The sequence below is a fragment of the Eleutherodactylus coqui genome, chromosome 2, assembly GCF_035609145.1.
Source record: "Eleutherodactylus coqui strain aEleCoq1 chromosome 2, aEleCoq1.hap1, whole genome shotgun sequence".
Taxonomy (NCBI): Eukaryota; Metazoa; Chordata; class Amphibia; order Anura; family Eleutherodactylidae; genus Eleutherodactylus; species Eleutherodactylus coqui.
Genome location: NC_089838.1, coordinates 155,731,559 through 155,750,260, shown reverse-complemented (window position 1 = coordinate 155,750,260; position 18,702 = coordinate 155,731,559). Strand labels below are relative to the sequence as shown.

General features: G+C 41.9%; 1 protein-coding gene across 1 annotated transcript in view; it reads right to left on the bottom strand.

Annotated features, from left to right (window-relative positions):
• Positions 1-18,702, bottom strand: part of MET (MET proto-oncogene, receptor tyrosine kinase) — a 131,502-nt gene that overhangs the window by 40,440 nt on the left and 72,360 nt on the right. The window contains exons 6-10 of the mRNA XM_066591808.1: positions 10,771-10,928; positions 9,483-9,585; positions 9,270-9,406; positions 4,714-4,875; positions 3,080-3,179 (exon numbers count right to left, since the gene is read on the bottom strand). Of these exons, the coding sequence (XP_066447905.1) occupies positions 3,080-3,179; positions 4,714-4,875; positions 9,270-9,406; positions 9,483-9,585; positions 10,771-10,928 (660 nt within the window). The remainder of the gene's footprint in view (positions 1-3,079; positions 3,180-4,713; positions 4,876-9,269; positions 9,407-9,482; positions 9,586-10,770; positions 10,929-18,702) is intronic.

Genomic DNA, 18,702 nt, shown 5'->3' with positions numbered 1-18,702 from the left:
AAAGAACTGCATCAAGATTTGGTGACAGCAGGCCCTGAGGATTCTATTTGCACAGTAAAGCACATACTAAACACTAAAGGTCTTCATGCCCGAACAGAATGGTAGAGTTGGAAGGGACCTCCATCTGGTCCAACTCCAAGATGTACACCTCTACTGAACCAAAAGCACAAGATATGCTCAAAACTATATAAATAAACCACAGAAGTTTCATGATTGCGTTCTTTGGAGCAATGAAACAAAACTGGAAGTTTTCGGCCCTATGAATCAGCAGTATGTCTGGGGGAGGAAAATTAAGGCCTACACTGAAAAGAAAACTGTGATTTCAGTGAAGCATTGGGTGGATTGGTGATGCACTGGTGCTGCTTTGATCCTCCGGCACAGCGAATCTGCAGAATTTAGAGGGCAAGATGGATTCAATTAGGTATAAAGAAAGCTATAGAGAAGACATCATGCCTTCTGTGAGAAAGCAGAAGCTTAGACATCATTGGATCTCCCAAAAAAGTCCACCAAGGTTTGGTTTCAGAAAAAGTACTGGAAGATTCTGGAGGGGACATCACATTTGCCTGACTTGAACTCTACAGGATTTCAAGAAGGCGATTGCAGCATGCAAACCAAAGAATATTAGTGAACTGGAGGCCCTTGTCCATAAGGTATGGGCTGAAAATCCTCAGTAACACTGTCAGAAGCTGGTTATGTTACGTCTGCAAGAAGTCATAACAGCAAAAGGATGCTCTTCTAAGTACTAAAGTTGCTTGTCATGAAGGGGTTGAATAATTCTGAGACTGCAGAGCCAATCACAGCCAGAGCTTCCTGAAGGTGGGAATTTTAAACCTCCAATCCAGGAAGGGCTGCTTACTATCTGCAGAAAAGTGTGCCGGAGCTTCAGGGGAGACACACGACGGAGCAGACAACGCCTTAGAGGTCCACATGGCCGGGTTGGATTCCACATGCAGGTGCCCGCAGCGGAATCCGTTCTGTGTCTCTGAGAACCAAACATTTAATTCAATGATAGCTTCTGAATATTAATCTCTGATATATACCTAATTTATTTAAACAACTATGAGTGTTAATAAGATCAATTCCCTGTTTTCAGGGTGTAGTGTATAACACATGCTTCTTGACGTCTGCCACTGCAAGGGGAACGTCTTGACTCATATCTTCGAGAGGTGTGCCATGTAATAAATGAACACTACACTGTGTTCTCAGTTCTCTTATCGAAAAGTTGTTCCTTAAGGGTGGGATAGTGTGACAGTGTTCAGCACAGAGTGTAGTTCCTAGAAGAACACAAAAAAGCCTTGCATTATGTCACTGGGACGAGGTGCAGAATCTTGGCTGACTCTCATTTTTCCATGTTCTGTTTAGGTCTGCCTTGAGAAGTGATGCATTTTTTTTCCGTATCACATTATTTTTAGACCAGCTAATTTCTACAATGCTTAAAGTAAACAAGTCTACTTTTCCTGTCACTATAATACGGGACACTATTTTTCTTCAATGCAGGGATATCTATCTATCTATATATTTTGTCCATGTATAGTATATACATTTAGTAAAAACACAAACATGCAAGAGAGGACTATCAATAAAGAACTTTTTTTGTACAGTGTATAAAGACTCTTATTCCTTTAACTTAACTTTTAACTAATCTAACTTTTTAGGTGACTTTTCAGAACCAACCGACATTGCGTGTGTACATGAGGAATAACACAATGTCGGTCCTTATCTGACTTGTATCCTTTATTTATCACCAAATTCCCAAAGGCAGAATCTCTAATTCTCAATGTTTCCATAAGATGATGGGTGGAGACTAGCTGCTATAATGATCTCCATACACCACAGACACAGGAGAGCAGGATACTTTATTATATCCACCCTCATAAGTAACAGCATGCTGGAGAACAGTGTACAATACTGAGCATTGTAGGTGCGGCTCCTATGAGTAAGAACCCACATTTTGGGGTTTGAAGGTTTGCAGTCATTATTTTTTAATGTATCTCAATGAAATGTTTTTGCTACATAGTCTTCATTATATAGACACTGATTTGAATGACACTGTGGAATGTTTAACCCTGGAATATTATTTTGGGTAAAAATTCACTCATCAAATTTTCAAAAATTTCAAAGTGTTGAAATTATTAATTTCATTTCCTTTATAACAACCAAACTATATTGAGCTCTTATATGTATGATGGCATACTTGGCAATTGTTGCACAACAACTTTTGAAAAATAAGGTGTCGTATTAACCTCTGTCTGGGAAAGTGTAGTATTTCAGGGTTAAAAGTTTATTCCCAGTTCAGGAGTCCTATTTCAATGTGTTCAAAATCGCAAAACAATGCGTTCACCCATAAGATTATTTCCAAAATGCTCCGCTCTCCAGGTATTGCAGATATTGATTCCTCTGCCCTCTGGTTATTTACTGCTCCTTGCCAGGAAAACTGACCACCTCTTCTATGAAAGAAATAGCAGAGCACAACAGTAGCTGGTGGCCGGGCCCTGAGCTGGCATGCAAGCACTCCTGAGATCCCAGCCACCACATTTAGATGAAAGAAGTCCGCAAGCATCTACTCCTCTGCTATTTCTTTCATAGAAGAGGTGGTCTGCTTCCCTGGCAAGAAGCAGTAAACAACCAGAGGGCAAAGGAATAAATAGTTATAATACCTGGAGAACGGAGCAATTTGGAAATAAACATCTCATGGGTGAATGCATTGTTTTGCGATTTCAAACACATTTAAATAGGATTCCTGAGATGGGAATACCCCTTTCATTTCTGCTGTCCTGGTGCTAAAGGGAAATTAAACATTTACTGTAAGGTTTACTCACAGATTACAGCAGATCTTTGTGGGTCTCACCAGGGTCACACTTTCTGCTTATTTTCAACAGACCCTTATAACACATAGGGATTCCAAACCAGGATTCCATTTGATAAGTTATAAATGTACATTGCACAAGCTACGTATATATATATATATATATATATATATATATATGTTATCCATAGATATGATTTACATTACTTATCAGAAGAAATTCCATATTGATGCTGTTTAATAATAGTTAAGGTATTCATATGCAGTGCTTACCATATTGTACTGTATGTTTGGTTCAGATAACTGGATTACCATTCGGGGAGAAGCCACACTATTCAGATTTATTCCATATGCAGTTATTGTGCTTCCTCCACTGTGGATGGCATCAAACATCATGTTACAAAACACATCAGAACATGGATTAGATGGATAGATCAAGTAATTGTGCATACTATCCATACAAATATTGTTACGGCTGTTCCAGCAAGAGTAAGTGGATAGCAAATATGTATTGTATTAAATCTTTTATTTATTACTTCTAGTTAAAGCTAAAGCTTTACTAGTGTATGACCGGCATCTTTATCCTATACCTTGATATGTCATTCGTGCATCTAATCCTCATTGTTTCCAGACACACAAGACACATAGCTAAGCAACAGACTCATCTCATTTCTATCAAGATCGTACTACATAAACTATTCGGGGAGGAATCTGCTAATACCAAGAGTTTCACGGGTCTGGAATGGTAGGATCACTACCTCCCACAAAATTCCTGCCAATCTGTAAGATTACAGCCCACCCTTCATATCTAGATTTATTGATTATGTCTAGCAGTAATGACAGCTGCAATATATTCACTCAGTATGATATACTACTGCAGTGTGAATTAAATGAGGAAGATGTTATGTCAATACAATTATTCCAAACTATGGATGAGCAAATGTTGAACTGCAGACCACATATCTGGGAAATGTTGCCTGCTCGCTGCTCCCGTTTCATAGAAAGCATGCAGAAGAGGCCATGTGAATATGGTCACGGCATTTATCCACTCAACCTCCTCATAAACCTATTCTTTATGCATTTATTTCACACACACACACACACACACACACACACACACACACACACACATATATATATATATATATATATATACACACACACACACACACACACTAATATGCATATTAGCACTTTCTGCTTAGCTTAAGCTGCGCTGCTGATTAGAGCCACCTGATTGGCTCTTCGGCACCACGTGACTACACAGCGTGCACGTGGATTGCCTTCAGCAGCCGTGCACTACACACTACAGTTAAGCAGACGTGCAGTACACACTACACTTAAGCAGCACGGGGTTAGGCTTAGGGTTAGGTTTAGGGTTACGTTTAGGGTTAGGGTTACCTTAACCTAACCCTAACCCCAACCCTAAACCTAACCCTAAACGCTAACCCTAAACCCTAAAACTAACCCTACACCTAACCCTAAACCCTAAACCTAACCCTAAACCTAACCCTAAACCCTAACCCTAAACCCTAACCCCGTGCTGCTTAACTGTAGTGTGTAGTGCACGGCTGCTGAAGGCAATCCGTGTGCACACTGTGTAGTCACGTGGTGCCGAAGAGCCAATCAGGTGGCTCTAATCAGCAGCGCTGCTTAACCTAAGCAGAAAGTGCTAATATGCCACTAATATATATATAGCACACATACATACATATAAATATATATATGCACACATACTGACTGTTGTATGTAAGTAGTTTTTTATTATTTTGAGATTTATTGTTTACGATTAATGAATACGGGAAGTTAAATATGTCTGAATCTAATTCTATTTTACAGGTTCCTTGTAAAAGCAAATGTTTAGTTTTATTTACATTTCATTGCACTCACAAGACATGCGTGCTTACTTGAGAAAAGACTTGGTTGGGTGTATCTTAGAAATGGCCGGATCATCTCTATATGTAAACAAGGTGCTTGCATTTCGACGAGCATTGTCAATTTTCAGCATAATTCGATATGCATTACTTTTTTTTTTTGGTGTGTAGCATTCAATGGCAGTATAGGATACACTGTAAGAGATGTGAGAAAATACAGTACAATAACCATAGTAACACACATAAAAGGAGATAATAAAATCATCAAAGTGAATCTTAAAGAATAGATGACTAAGGAAAGCAGTTTAATGAGAAGAACACATAATAGGTGAGATGTCAATAAAGATCTGAAATGCAGAATTCTTAAAACACTAAAAATGGTGTAAACTGTGCCAAATCTATCAAAATGACAATCATGGGATGCTAAAGTTGGTGTACCTGGCCAGACACTGATGATATGATAGTCTGGGGGGCCATACGACAATAATAGTGGTACAAGCGACAATGACAGCTCAGCGACGTGTCTCATGACGAGGCTTCCAAGAGGCATTTTCCAGAATAATGCTCAGCTGCACACAGTGAGGGTGTCACCGGAATACCTCCACACCATTGCCCCACTTCTGTGGCCTGGCCGGTCACCAGATTTATTGCCAATAGAATATGTATGGGACCATCTGGGTCACAAACTTCAACACTGTATGAGTTTGCACGATCTAAAGGCTCAGCACATGCAGACTGATATACCACAAGATACCATACAGAACCTGTATGCCTCCATGCCCACCTGTATCACATCTTGCATCCAAGCTAAAGGTGATACAACAGGGTACTAGAGCATCCATGCCTGCTGTAACACATCTTGTATCCAAGCTAGAGGCAGTACAATGGTACTGTTGTACCTTGACGCCACCGGAAGTTAGGGGTTTGACAGGGCTTAGATGGAGGAACGCCCCTGTCACACTCCTAGCTTCCGATTGGCTGGCGACCTAGCACAGCTCAGAGTGCCGACAGCAGCATGGAAGGAGTTTTGCCAAGGATGGAGGGTTAGGAGTAGTTTCAGTGTTAGACTTACATTATTAGCTGTAAATGGTTCCATGTGAGTGACACCTGGCATTTACATGGAAGCATTGACACCTAATAATCTAAGCCTAACTGTGAAACTACCCCTAACCCTCCATCCCAGGCAAAAGTCAGTGCATGCTCCTTGGACCTTCCTTGCATTCAGAACCCCCGCCAGCCTCTGCCGCCGCTGCCAGCACCTTGCCATCTGTGTGAGCTAATGTCCCTGATGTCTGAAGCCCCTCCACCACCACCGTGGCCACCACGCCGTCAGCTATTGAGGCAGTGCTGTCTGCTACTGAGGCAGAAAGGAGGGGGGGGCGAGTCGCTGCAGCCAGGAGGCCCTGCACGCCTCAAGGGGAGAGAGCAGGAGGTGAGGACAATCCACCGTGCAGCCCTTACTCAGATGAGGACAATCCACAGTGCAGCCCTTACTTACTGCTGCCGCTGTGGACAATTCAGTGCAGGCCACCAGAATACACAGCGCTGGAGGGGTGAGTGCAGGCTATAGTGCTGAGTGCAGCCAATCAGTCACTGGGGGCCTGACCTGCCTGTCAAGTTCCCTAACTCTTGGCTACACCTACCACTTCCGGTGGTGTCAAGATACAATAGTACCTAGTACAACAGGGTACTAGAGCCTCTATGCTCACTCGTATCACATCTTGTATAAAAGCTAGAGGTGGCCCAACAGGGAACTAGAGCCTCCATACCTACCCGTATCCCATCTTGCATCCAAGCCAGAGGTGGTCCAACAGGTTACTAGAGTCTCCATGCTCACCCCTATCACCATCAACAGTCTTGTTATAGCTAATGTGAACTGATATGCCGCAGGATACCATACTGAACCTGCATGCCTCCATATCCACCTGTATCACATCTTGCATCCAAGCTAGAGGTGGTACAACAGGGTACTAGAGCCTCCATGCCCCTCGTATCACATCTTGTATCCAAGCTAGAGGTGGCACAACAGGGTACTAGAGCCTTCATGGCCACTCATATCATATCTTGTATCCAAGCTAGAGGCGTTACAACAGGATGCTAGAGCCTCCATGCCCGCCCGTATCACATCTTGTATCTAAGCTAGAGGCGGTATAACAGGGTACTGAAGCCTCCATGCCCACTCGTATCAGATCTTGTATATAAGCTAGAGGCGGCCCAAGAGGGTACTAGACCCTCCATACCTGCCCATATCACATCTTGCATACAAGCTAGAGGCAGTACAACAGGGTACTAGAGTCTCCATGCCCATCCATATCACATCTTACATCCAAGTTAGAGGTGGCCCAACAGGGTACTACAGTCTTCCTTCATGGGGTCAGTTTTTTCCAATAACTTATCATTTTGCTCCAATATTGTATTCACTTACTTATATCAACATTACAATCACACAGAGAAAGTTTCATTCAATTCCACTACTTCTTCTAGGTGATGTTTTTTTTTTGACAATGACTAATTTTCACTGCTATTTTGTGCTAGCAAACTGGTGCATGCTGTTAAAGAATTACATTTTAAAAACTGTATAACTCATCTTAGCTATTTTTTATAGTCACTTTTCAAAAATATCAAGCAAGTATCTAAGGGACCTTTCACTCAGGTCGGAATTAGGACAAAGGACACACAAATTCTGCAGGTTACCTGTGGATTTTGATGTGGAATTGAAAATGGCTTAGAACCTGCCTGAAATCCTGCCTCAAAAACCATTGTTAGACCTGCAAGTTTTGCGCCGTGCAATTTCAAAAGCAGCAGATTTGTTTACGCACTGAGGTCAATTTCAGGACCGCATGAACAGTCCCTTAGGGACCGTTTACACAGAGACAGAGAGAGAGACAGAGACAGAAAGAGACAGAGACAGAGAGAGACACAGAGAGAGAGAGAGAGAGAGAGAGAGAGAGAGAAACCTAGGGAAAAAAAAAAGCTCGGCACCCGGCGTCCCACATACAAAAATGCTTGAGTCTCCCATTGTAGTCAATGGGGTTCGTTACTCAAATAGAGCGCTTGAATTTTATGAAAAGCCCGACTCGAATAATGCGGACTTGAGCATTTGGGTGCTTGCTCAACTCAAATTGCGCTAACAGCTGGTGTACATGCTTTGTGCCAGAGACAGAGAGAGACACAGAGAGAGAGAGAGAGAGAGAGAGAGAGAGAGAAACCTAGGGAAAAAAAAAAGCTCGGCACCCGGCGTCCCACATACAAAAATGCTTGAGTCTCCCATTGTAGTCAATGGGGTTCGTTACTCAAATAGAGCGCTTGAATTTTATGAAAAGCCCGACTCAAATAATGCGGACTTGAGCATTTGGGTGCTTGCTCAACTCAAATTGCGCTAACAGCTGGTGTACATGCCTTGTGCCAGACTTGTTAAGAGTTTTAGATACTTTTTGCACCCTACGAAATAGTTTTCAAAAGTATTTAGAAAAGGGGACATAGCTAAATGTAGTCCTAAGGCTAGTTTCCACACAGTGAAAAATATTCTCTGTATTTCTGCACAATAAGGGCTCCTGCACACTTGCGGTTTTTTCACACAATATATCTGCCTTTTTTCCACGCAATTGTCAATGGGACTTTCTAATGTTAAAAACGCTTTGCAAGTTGGTGCATGCAAAATTTTTCCATTGTTAGTAAATAGGGTTTGTCAAAAATCACATTCACTAAAATTGAAATGTGAGTGTGTAAAATGTTTGCAACTAATACATGTATAACTTGTCTAAATGCGGATTTTAATGCGGAATTGCACCCTAAATACAAGGCCAGATAGTAGGACATCTATAGGACTCAGCAGTGCAGAGTTGTATCATTATGTCAGGATTAAAGCAAGATAACCAGGCAATGGTAGACACTGCTATTTCATTATACTTGCAGGGTCCTGATACTAATTTGTCATCGGGAGCTGCAAAGTGCATATCTAATTACAGCAATGTAACTTGACTAAGTAGGATTTAATGAAGTTGTAATGTAAAAGTACTGCAAAAAGTCTAAAACTGGCCAATATACAGTATATAATAGTCAGCCAATTTTCTAATGGGGCATGCTGGATTTCAACATGACCCAATCTTTTGTTGCTGCTAGAAAACTTGGTGGATTTGCTCCAAATTTTCAGCAGTGAAAAGGTTTGCAGCAAATCCGCCACGTCGAAAAATATGTGTCAGATTTGTATGGCCCCTAACGAAGGCTATTCTCTTCTCACTAAAATTAACATGAACCCCCAACCTAGAGTGCATGTTTATAGGAGAGATGGGAAGGATAGCTGTCAACTGAATGAGGATTTGCTTAACATCTGGTTTGTATGACCAACAGGGGCGTAACTATAGGGTATGCAGTTGCACCCGGGCCCAGGAGCCTTAGGGGGCCCAAAAGACCTCTCTTCTCCATATAGGGAGCCCAGTACTATGAATAAAGCATTATAGTTGGGGCCCTGTTACAGGTTTTGCATTGGGGCTCAGAAAGCTTTAAGTTATGTCTCTGATGCCCGCTATTTGTTATCATGGTCCATGGGAAAATGTAAAACTGTGACTTGTTCTTTAATACTTATTTACCTTCTGATGGTGCAGATTTCATTCCCAATATACACATTTCTGTATTGTCCACTGTTCAAGTAATGTCCTTTCAAGGTAAGCACAGTTCCTCCTGACTGAGGTCCATAGCTCGGTGTTATACTTTCTATCACAGGATTCTTGTAAACAAGAACATATCATTAAAGAATATATATATAGAAACAACAGTATGTGAATTGACTAGCTTATACTTACCACGAAAGAGAAAGTGTTAAAATTGACGGCCTTCCTTCCATTTGACACACTGCTGCTAATATTATATTTAGAAGTAACTTCTTGGTCTAATTTGCAGACCAGCCTTCAAAATAAGACAAATTCTCTGCTCAATACACCCATAATCTACCAGAAATATCAGAAAATAGACCTTGCCATCTACTTGAAAAAGCATCAAATTCTCAGAGTATGTTCGAAATAGACTCATCTATCATACTTTATTGCCAATGATCACAGACCATTCAATTACTAAGTGAAAAATCAAAACTGCCCCCTAAACCTCCCCACCCCTGAGATCTGCAGAGCTCCTGAAGATGTGTAGTGTTATCTAGTGCTTATTTAAAAATCTCTTTTGGGTGGAAGCAGAGATAGGTGTCAAGGTCAACAGATGCAAAGTTGGAATTGTGGCAAATGTCATCTGCGTAATAGTAGCTAATAGAGATTGCAGTTTATTAAGTGACTTGGCATTTAAAGGAGTTGCCCAGGATAAGAGAAACATTAGAAAAAGATCACCAAATTTCTTGCAAAAACAGCGCCACACCTGTCCATGGTTTGTGTGTGGTATTGCAGTTATGTCTCAGAGCTGCAATACCACACAGAACCGACAAACATACGTGGGGCCGTTTTTAGAAGAAAGCAGCCATGTTTTTCTAATCCTGGACATACCTTTTAAGACCATTTTAATTGGCAGAGGTATCTGGTCTGTAGTGTGCATCAATATACCTATGTTACACACCGGAATTATGATATTGGCTTTATTATATAGGGACTACGGCTAATATATGTTTTTCTTTTGCATATTATTGCCTGGATGCTTTCTCTATTTTACTTTACTTATTCCTAAGCCTTTTATATTGCGTATGGGATACCTAAATTAGCTTGGCAATGAGTACTGTCAGACAAGGAATATTTCATCTGAACTGTAGCTCTTTATAGTAATACTTATTCACACATTTCATTATTTGAATGAGAACTGTTAAACCTTGTCTGGCCAGTATATGCCACTGTGGAATTCCTACATATATTGCCCCATACACATGAGTGGGAGGTATGGCATATTATCTGCAAGAAAAGGCTGTCTGGCATTTAATTCACAAGGATGAAGGGACTGATTTGGAACACAAGTACCTGAACTGGATGAACTCCTTTACATATTTGAACTATATGTCTCGTAGGCAGGGCTGATTTTCACTGTGTATGATTATTAATATACAGTATAAATTCTGAGTACACTTCAAATGTCATTATTAAATAAAGGAAAACACCTTACTTGTTTGGTTTGCTGTTTTTTCCATCTATTTTGCAATTACTTTTTCCAATGCGGACTGAAGCCTGCTTAAATCCAAAGTTATCTTTCTTGAAAGATAGGTCCCATCCACATATAGTTAATGGAGTGCCACCATCAAATGGTGCAGCTACTGGAAAGATCTGGGAAATAAAAAATACCAGACATCAGCAATATATAATTAAAGCTTAAGAACTTATCTGTAAGTGCATTTAAAGAGGAAACACCTATCTTATGTATTTAAGGCATTTCTACATTGCAATCTATGGAAGCTAGCTGAAGAACTAAAGGCCCTTTTACACTCGACAATTATCGCTCAAAAGCAATCTTTTGTGTGATAATCGTTGTGTATAAATGTGTGGCCATCGTGCACTTTTCGTCCATCGCCGAGTTCAGCTCAGCTTAAAATCCTTCGGGACTGGTAAGACGGACAACGCTGATAACATTTTTTCAGCAGCTGTCCCGCTGGAGAACAATAGCGACGTATTTAGAGAACAGACCACCTGCTGTTCTCTAAATACGAGCAAATGAAGCTAGTTAGCTACTAATGGGCTGATTAGCCCATTAATAGCTAATGCAAAATGATCACTCAAAACTCTCAGCTTCTGGTGATTTTTGAACGATCATCTGTGTGTGTAAATGCACCTTAAGTGATGCAAGCACAACTACCACTCCACTAAATTCAATAAGGAAGCTGGTACACACAATGATAGATGGATAAATAAATAGATAATATAACTCATTGTCCCAAAAAAATCAAGCACCTAGAAGGAGTTGTCAGAATCAAATGAAACTTTCTGTATGTGATTGTAACATTGATATAAGTGATTACAATATCAGAGCTAAAGGGTCATTTATTGTGGAAATCTAAACACTTGAAGGGAGGCTCTAGTACTGTCTTGAATGCAAGATGTGATATGGGCGGGCACGGAGGCTTACAGGGTCAGTATGGCATCCTGCAGCATATTGCTTCACATTTGCTGTAGCCTCTAGATCATACAAATATAGGCTGTCGATTTTGACATTCCAGATGGTCCAATACATTTTCTATTGGCAATAAATCTGTTGACCTGGCAGCCACAGAAGTGTGGCAATGTTGTGGGGACATTCCTGTGACATCTTGCTGCGTGCGGCCGAGGATTATCCTGCTGGTAAATGCCTCTTGGAAGCCGCCATGAGAGGAACACATGTGGCTACAGGATGCCCTGAACATATCGCTGAGCTGTCATTGTCCCTTGTACCACTACTTGGGGTGAATGACTGTCATATGTGATGACCCCCTTAGACCATCAGATCAGCAGTGGGGGCAGTGTGCCGTTCCACAGCAAAGGCAGGATTGAGGTACTCATCCCTAGGTCTCAAAACACAAACACAGTTGTCATAAGTGCCCAAACTAAACCTGGATTCATCTCTCAAGACAAATCGATTCCACTCTGTAGCAGTCTAGTTTCATCATTCATAACACCACTGCAAATGGAGGTGATGGTGGGTGGGTGTCAAAGGTAGTACATGTAATGGGCACTGTGAGGCCAAACATCCTTCAGCCAAGCATCTGGAAATTGGTCCGACACACACAGGGGCCTGTAATGATGGTGCCACCTGTTTTTGGATGGAGTTGCTTGTGCTTGTCGGATGATCAGACAATCCTCTCTACTGATAAGTCTGTCGAGGGTGTCCTGAGCTTAGTCACCTTGTGTGTGTGCCCTCACTCATCCACTGGACCCAACAGTTTCTACAGTCTAGTCAGAACAGCTCAGGTAGTGGGCAGTTTGTTGATATGGCCATCCAGCATCTCTCATTCCAAAAATGCTCCCCATTTCAAACTCTGTTAACTTGGTGAAATCCTTTTACTTGAATCGTGGAGACATGTCTAGAGGTCAGCAAGCTCTACACAAGCAGACAAAGAGCTCCACTACACACAAATACCCTCTAAGAGCCTTTTTATAGGCTAAGGGTGGAACCACTTGTAGAGCCTGAGGTGGCAAGACGGTTCATCTAATCACTCCACAACTCTAGTCACTTGCATATCTACCTGAGATGTAACTGCATGCTGAGGTTTACAACAAAATGACAGCTTCTTCTAGGTGCTTGATTTTTTTTGACAATAACTGTATTTTTGTGCAGCAGACATTTCATGCTTATATGCTTTACTGAAACTGTAAAATGAATGCCTGTAACTTGAAGAGACATTAGGAAACAATGAATTACATGGAAGGAAGTCCTAACCGTGTTCTGCTGAATTAAGTACATAGAAGACAAAAAAAAAAAAACATTCATATTTCTTTGCACACACTACACATGGCCATTCTTCCTCTGAACTTTGTTTGCCTTCTATTCTTTCTGTAATAGAAATATTGAAATACGCCAAGCTGTGCAGTGACAATTATTAAAGGAAGGGCATTTTCTATATTGTAAATTGTGTTAAAATTACAACAATGGTGGGAAAAATATAAACATGTATAGATGATTTTGCAAAGCTAAAGCAAAACTCATTAGGTGGCAGTTGCAGGACATTTATATTGTTCTTTAACAACTGACCTCTAAAACATATCAGAAATTATTGAAAATTGTAAAGTCATAACAATTTATTCCATAATAATATATTAAAAAAGAAGAAGAAGAAACAACTCAAAATGCTAACGTGTGACTACTGGACAACAAACTAGTTTCTCAGAATTTGGCTCCTCTAATGTGCTGCTATATTCTAAAACAGTTTTTCCCACTAAGATCACTGTACAGTTCTTGGGACTACAGTTTTCAAAATTCCAGAGCAAATTTTGTGCAGCCACTGAACTAGTGAGGAATGCTTGAAGATTTAGGCCTCCTTCCCACGAACGGATTTACGCAGAGTAATTTGTGGCAAAAATCCGCTGCGTTGCCCGCTGCTATTAGGTTCTATTGAACCTAATAGCACAATGCTCACGATGTGGAATTCCACCGCGGAATTCTGCACCGTGAAATCTCCCGTCCTCACCCGCGGCATGCTCTATTTGCCGTGGGTGTACGCGCTGACGGCTTCCATTGCAGTCAATGGAAGTCGTCCGTTCACGCTATCTCCCGCTGTAACACAGCGGAAGATAGCGTGAAAACGCTTTCCCGCCTACCGCCGCTGCGTCATATGACGCGGCCGGCGCGTCACATGACACGGCCGGCCGCGTCATGTGACGCGGTGGGCGTGTCACATGACGCGGCGGCGGTGGGCGGGGAAGCGTCTTCACGCTATCTTCCGCTGGTAAGTATGGGGTCTCTGGGGGGCGCCATGACGGGCTTCGCCGCGGAATATTCCGCGGCGGAGCCTGTCACGCTCGTGTGAAGCTGGCCTTAAGCTTTTAGAAACTTGCGGAATTTTCCATGCTGCTTTGGATAAGAATAGGTTATATGCTTCATGATTATTGAACAACTAATGCAGTCTATTTGCAAAGTTAATCAGAAATTTATGTAGAGTATATATTGTTCTAGATTAAAGAGATGTTCCTCCTTTGGTGAGCACAGAATGGAACTGCATATAAATACACTCAGGTAAAATATAAAAATGCCACCCCATGAGGTTCTTCTGTAATACAACACAAAGATCAACCCAGCTGTATGTAGTCCTATGATGAAACCTTTAGTAAACTCATCCAGGTTAATGAAATGGCTCTTGAAGGCATCTTAGAGACATCTTCATTTTTTCATCTTTATCCGGACACAAAAAAACAATGACACAAAGCAGTTTCCCTGGGCGTGACAATGTCTCCAAAGTTATGCTCCTTTTACATGGAACGACAGTCATCTAAAAGACTGCACGAGCACCGACATCACCGCTAAGGTTGTTAGCGCTCGTGCAGAGTATTTAGACAGAAAGTCTTATTACTGGATCGCGGGCTTCTCGTTCACCTTCTATGGGAAGGGTAGAATGAAACATCACCAAGACCCACGAATTCCAAAGCAGCACATAGCATATAACATATAGCTTTCATATTTACACAGTAAACTTTTTCACACAGCAATTTGCCACTGTAGCACCCATTCACAATCTCATCTCATGGCAATAAAAGCAAACTCATAGCACTATAAGGGATTTCCTGCAGAATTTTCGCACCTGGATGGCTGCATTGGATTGCATTACAATACGCAATCCTATGCAGACGGACGCAAATTGTCCACATGCAAATGCACGCGGAAAACAAATCGCTGCATGCTCTATTTCTGTGCGGGTCTCGCAGAGGCCTGCACAGAAATGTCACTACCAGGCGGCCGGCTCCCTCTGCGCGAATGTGCTGGCTGGCCGGCAGCCGGCACATCAGAGAGACGGAGCCGCGGGAGAGGTGAGCGCCACACTGGTCCCTGCAGGGGCTTGGGTTGGGTCCCGCTGCCAGAATTCTCGCAGTGGGATCCGACCCGGCCGTCTGCAGGCAGCCTTACACTCATTTCAATTGTTCACATAGACTCTACCCAAGAGCATATCAATCTGCCGGGGTCTTTATACAGATCAAAGCAGTATGCCCCCCTTCCCCAGTGCAGATGGTCAATCACACCCTTAGGGAAAAACAGACACTTTGTAAGAAATCTTCCTTTTTTTTAGAGTGCTCTATGTCTGATATTTTTTTTCCCAGGGGAGTAAAAGCCACTAATTCTTCGCTGGGGTCCAAAGTCGATCCAATGTCATGCCCCACGTTGGGCACCAAAATGTTAATGCAAAAAACAATATTTGCTATACAATATGCTTTTTGGGGTCCAAATTCTTAGTTAGAGGTAAGCTGAGCTCAGGAGATTAACTCTCACCACATCAACACTTAGTGTGATCAAAGTAATCTGTTTATTGATTGACAGACAACAGTTTTTATAGGAGCACATGGTCCCATTACAATATTTCAAATCTATTAGAATATATTTATTACCCTTGGTCGAAAAACATAAACAAAATATGAATATGCAAGATAATGAATTTAACATCTAAAATTAAAGGCAAAAACCACGCAAGCGCAGGAGAATCACACATGATTAACTTCTCAGAAGACAAAAGTACAATAATTGTAAACAATAATTGTTTACTGAGAATATTTTGTAACATATGTGAACATTGAGAAACATGTCAGCTTGACCTGCCATTCAGTCTGAATGCCGCATAGCTATCTTCTTGGAGCTGTGGAATTACTCAAGGCTTTTTGAGTAATTATTTAATAACGATAGGTTGTGAAGAAAGAGGACAAATGAATATAATGGAAAAGGGGCATACAAGATGGCTGGAGGGAAAGAAAATTACTATGCATAAGATAATGAAATGTCTATGACTCCATGTACTAACAAGTTAAATAGAAGCCAGTGATCAAGTGATAGTTTTTTTTGCTGACTTTCAGTCAGTGGTAACGACAAGTGGATGAATAGTGAGCAATTCTTTTGCATTTACACGTAACAATTATCGATCAAATTCGTTCGTTTGAACAAATTTTGAGCAATAATCGTCCAGTGTAAATGGCCCATTAGCTTCACAGACGGTTTTGTGCCCTGAAACTACATCAATCTGCATTACTTGTTTGTCTGAACATAGTCTAAATAAATTACATAAAGCTGCAACCAAATCTTCACGGTGCACTTTCTCTTTATGGTGCTCCACTTTCCCGGTGAGGCAGTGTACATGAATTGCTTGCTTTAGCAGTCGGAGTGACATCCATCACAACAACTCTTTCCATTATACAGGTGTTAAAAATAGTGGTTGTACTTGACTGCACCGCGAGCAGGTGCAAGACATTTTACAATAGCAAGATGAACCTTCGCTTTAATCCGTAATCCTGCTTTTGCAGGTCAAATCTACATGCATGGTTGACTGCCTCTATAAATATCTTATGTGTTATTCACTCATTTGAGGAACATGCCATTATTTTCCTCATTCAAGTCTGATGCTTTTCTTTAAATTCTGCAAAAGGCCAAAGGGTTGTCTCTTTTGCCATCAGACCTGTCAGACATAGCTCTAGCTATGTAACTGCCATCTGAATTCACACAATGCCCCGCTGTTTGACAACAGCTTGCAGAGATCTGAATGTAGTTTTATATCTTTTGGGAGAAGAATACATAATGCAATGAAAATTAGTACATGATATTTTAAGCTCCCGAACTGCATTTTTGTAGATATATATATTGCTAAATTTTGTTAAATGATGTTTTTTGCATGTATGAAACCTACTAAGGTTGTGCCTGTTATACAGTTGTAAGAAAAAGTTAACCCTTTGGAATTATCTGGATTTTTGCATTGAGTACTAATAAAATATTGCCCGATTGTTACCTAAGTCACAATTATAGACAAACACAATCAAACTAACAACATACAAACAGTTATATTGTTCATGTCTTCTTTTGAGCAAATTGAATAAATATCCATATTGAGTGTAAAAAAGTTGGTAAACCTTGAAGTAAAGGGGTTTTCCAGGGAAATACTATTAATCAACTATCATCAGGACAGGTCATCTATAGTTGATTGGCTGAGGTCCGTTGCTCAGGACCCTGACCGGTCAGCTGAGCAGGCGCATGCTGTCAGCACCGCAATAACACAGAGGTCAGAGTGGAAGCCTCGGTGCCGACCCCTGTATAGTGGCTGGCGCTTGTAACTGCAGGCACGGCTCTCGTTAAAATCAATGGGAGCCGTGCCTGCAGTCACCAGCGCCAGCCACTATAAGGAGGTATGTGCGGAGGCTTCCACTCTGACCTCTGTGTACTTGGAGCGAAAGCCTCCACACCAACCTCTGTGTAGTAGCCAGTGCTTGTAACTGCAGGCACGGCTCAGACTTCTGTGTTACTGCGACGCTGACAGCATGTACCACTCAGATGATCGGTCGCTGTCCCGAGCGACAGACCCCAGCCGATCAACTATTGATGACCTATCCTGATGATAGATAGGTCATTATTAGTATTTCCCTGGAAACCCTCTTTAGTAACTAGTAGATCCCCTCTAACATGCTTCATAGTTGGGATGAGGTTTTAGTGTACAAAACATAGCATTATGAATTTGTGCTAAATGTTCCACTATTGTCTCATGGATCCATCAGAACATTTTCCCAGAAGAATTGTGGAACAGCCAGGTGATCTGGGGCAAAGTTAAGACACAACGCCATTTTTTAAAAACTGGAGTGGTTTCCTTTGTGGTGCCTTTCCATGAACACCATTGTTGTTCAATGTTTTTCTTGTCGAGTTTTCTGTAGGTCCTTTGCTGTTACCCTTCAGTTCTTACTCACCTCTTTCTGGATTGTCCACTGTGGTCTTGAAATGATCTTAACAAAATGCCTACTCCTAGGGAGAGCAGCAACATACTCCATTTTCATCATTTGCAGATAGATAACTTTTCTAACTGTGAATTGATGTACACTCAGGACTTTGACAATTGTTTAGTTGCTTTTTCCAGCTTCATGCATCTCTATTAGGCCGCCTGCACATGGGCGGAAATCCCGCGGCGGGATTTCCGCCACTGAAAGCCTGCATAGGAGTGCATTACAATATGCACTCCTATGCAGACGGCCGCGGTTTGGCCGCGCAAAATCTCGCGCGGCAAACAAACCGCGGCATGTCCTATTTTTGTGCGGGGCTCGCAGAGCCTCGCCCAGAAACGTCACTCACCCGGCCGTCGGCTCCAGTCTGCGCATGCGCCGGCTGCCCGGCAGCCGGCACATGAAAGAGTCGGGGCCACCGGGCGCGGGTGAGTACGCGCTCGTCTCTGCAGGCGCTCGGGTCGGGTCCCGCGGCGAGAATTCTCACCGCCGGATCCGACCCGCGCGTCTGCAGGCGGCCTTAAGCATCTTCTGAAAGTTGTTTGCATTGAGGCAGGACAACTATTTGTGCATTTCTAGTTTCCTTAGATTGTGTTGCCTGTAATTGTGACTTAGATAACAATCAGACTACATTTTCTTAGCAATGAATGCAGAAATCCAGGTAATTCTAAAGGGTTCA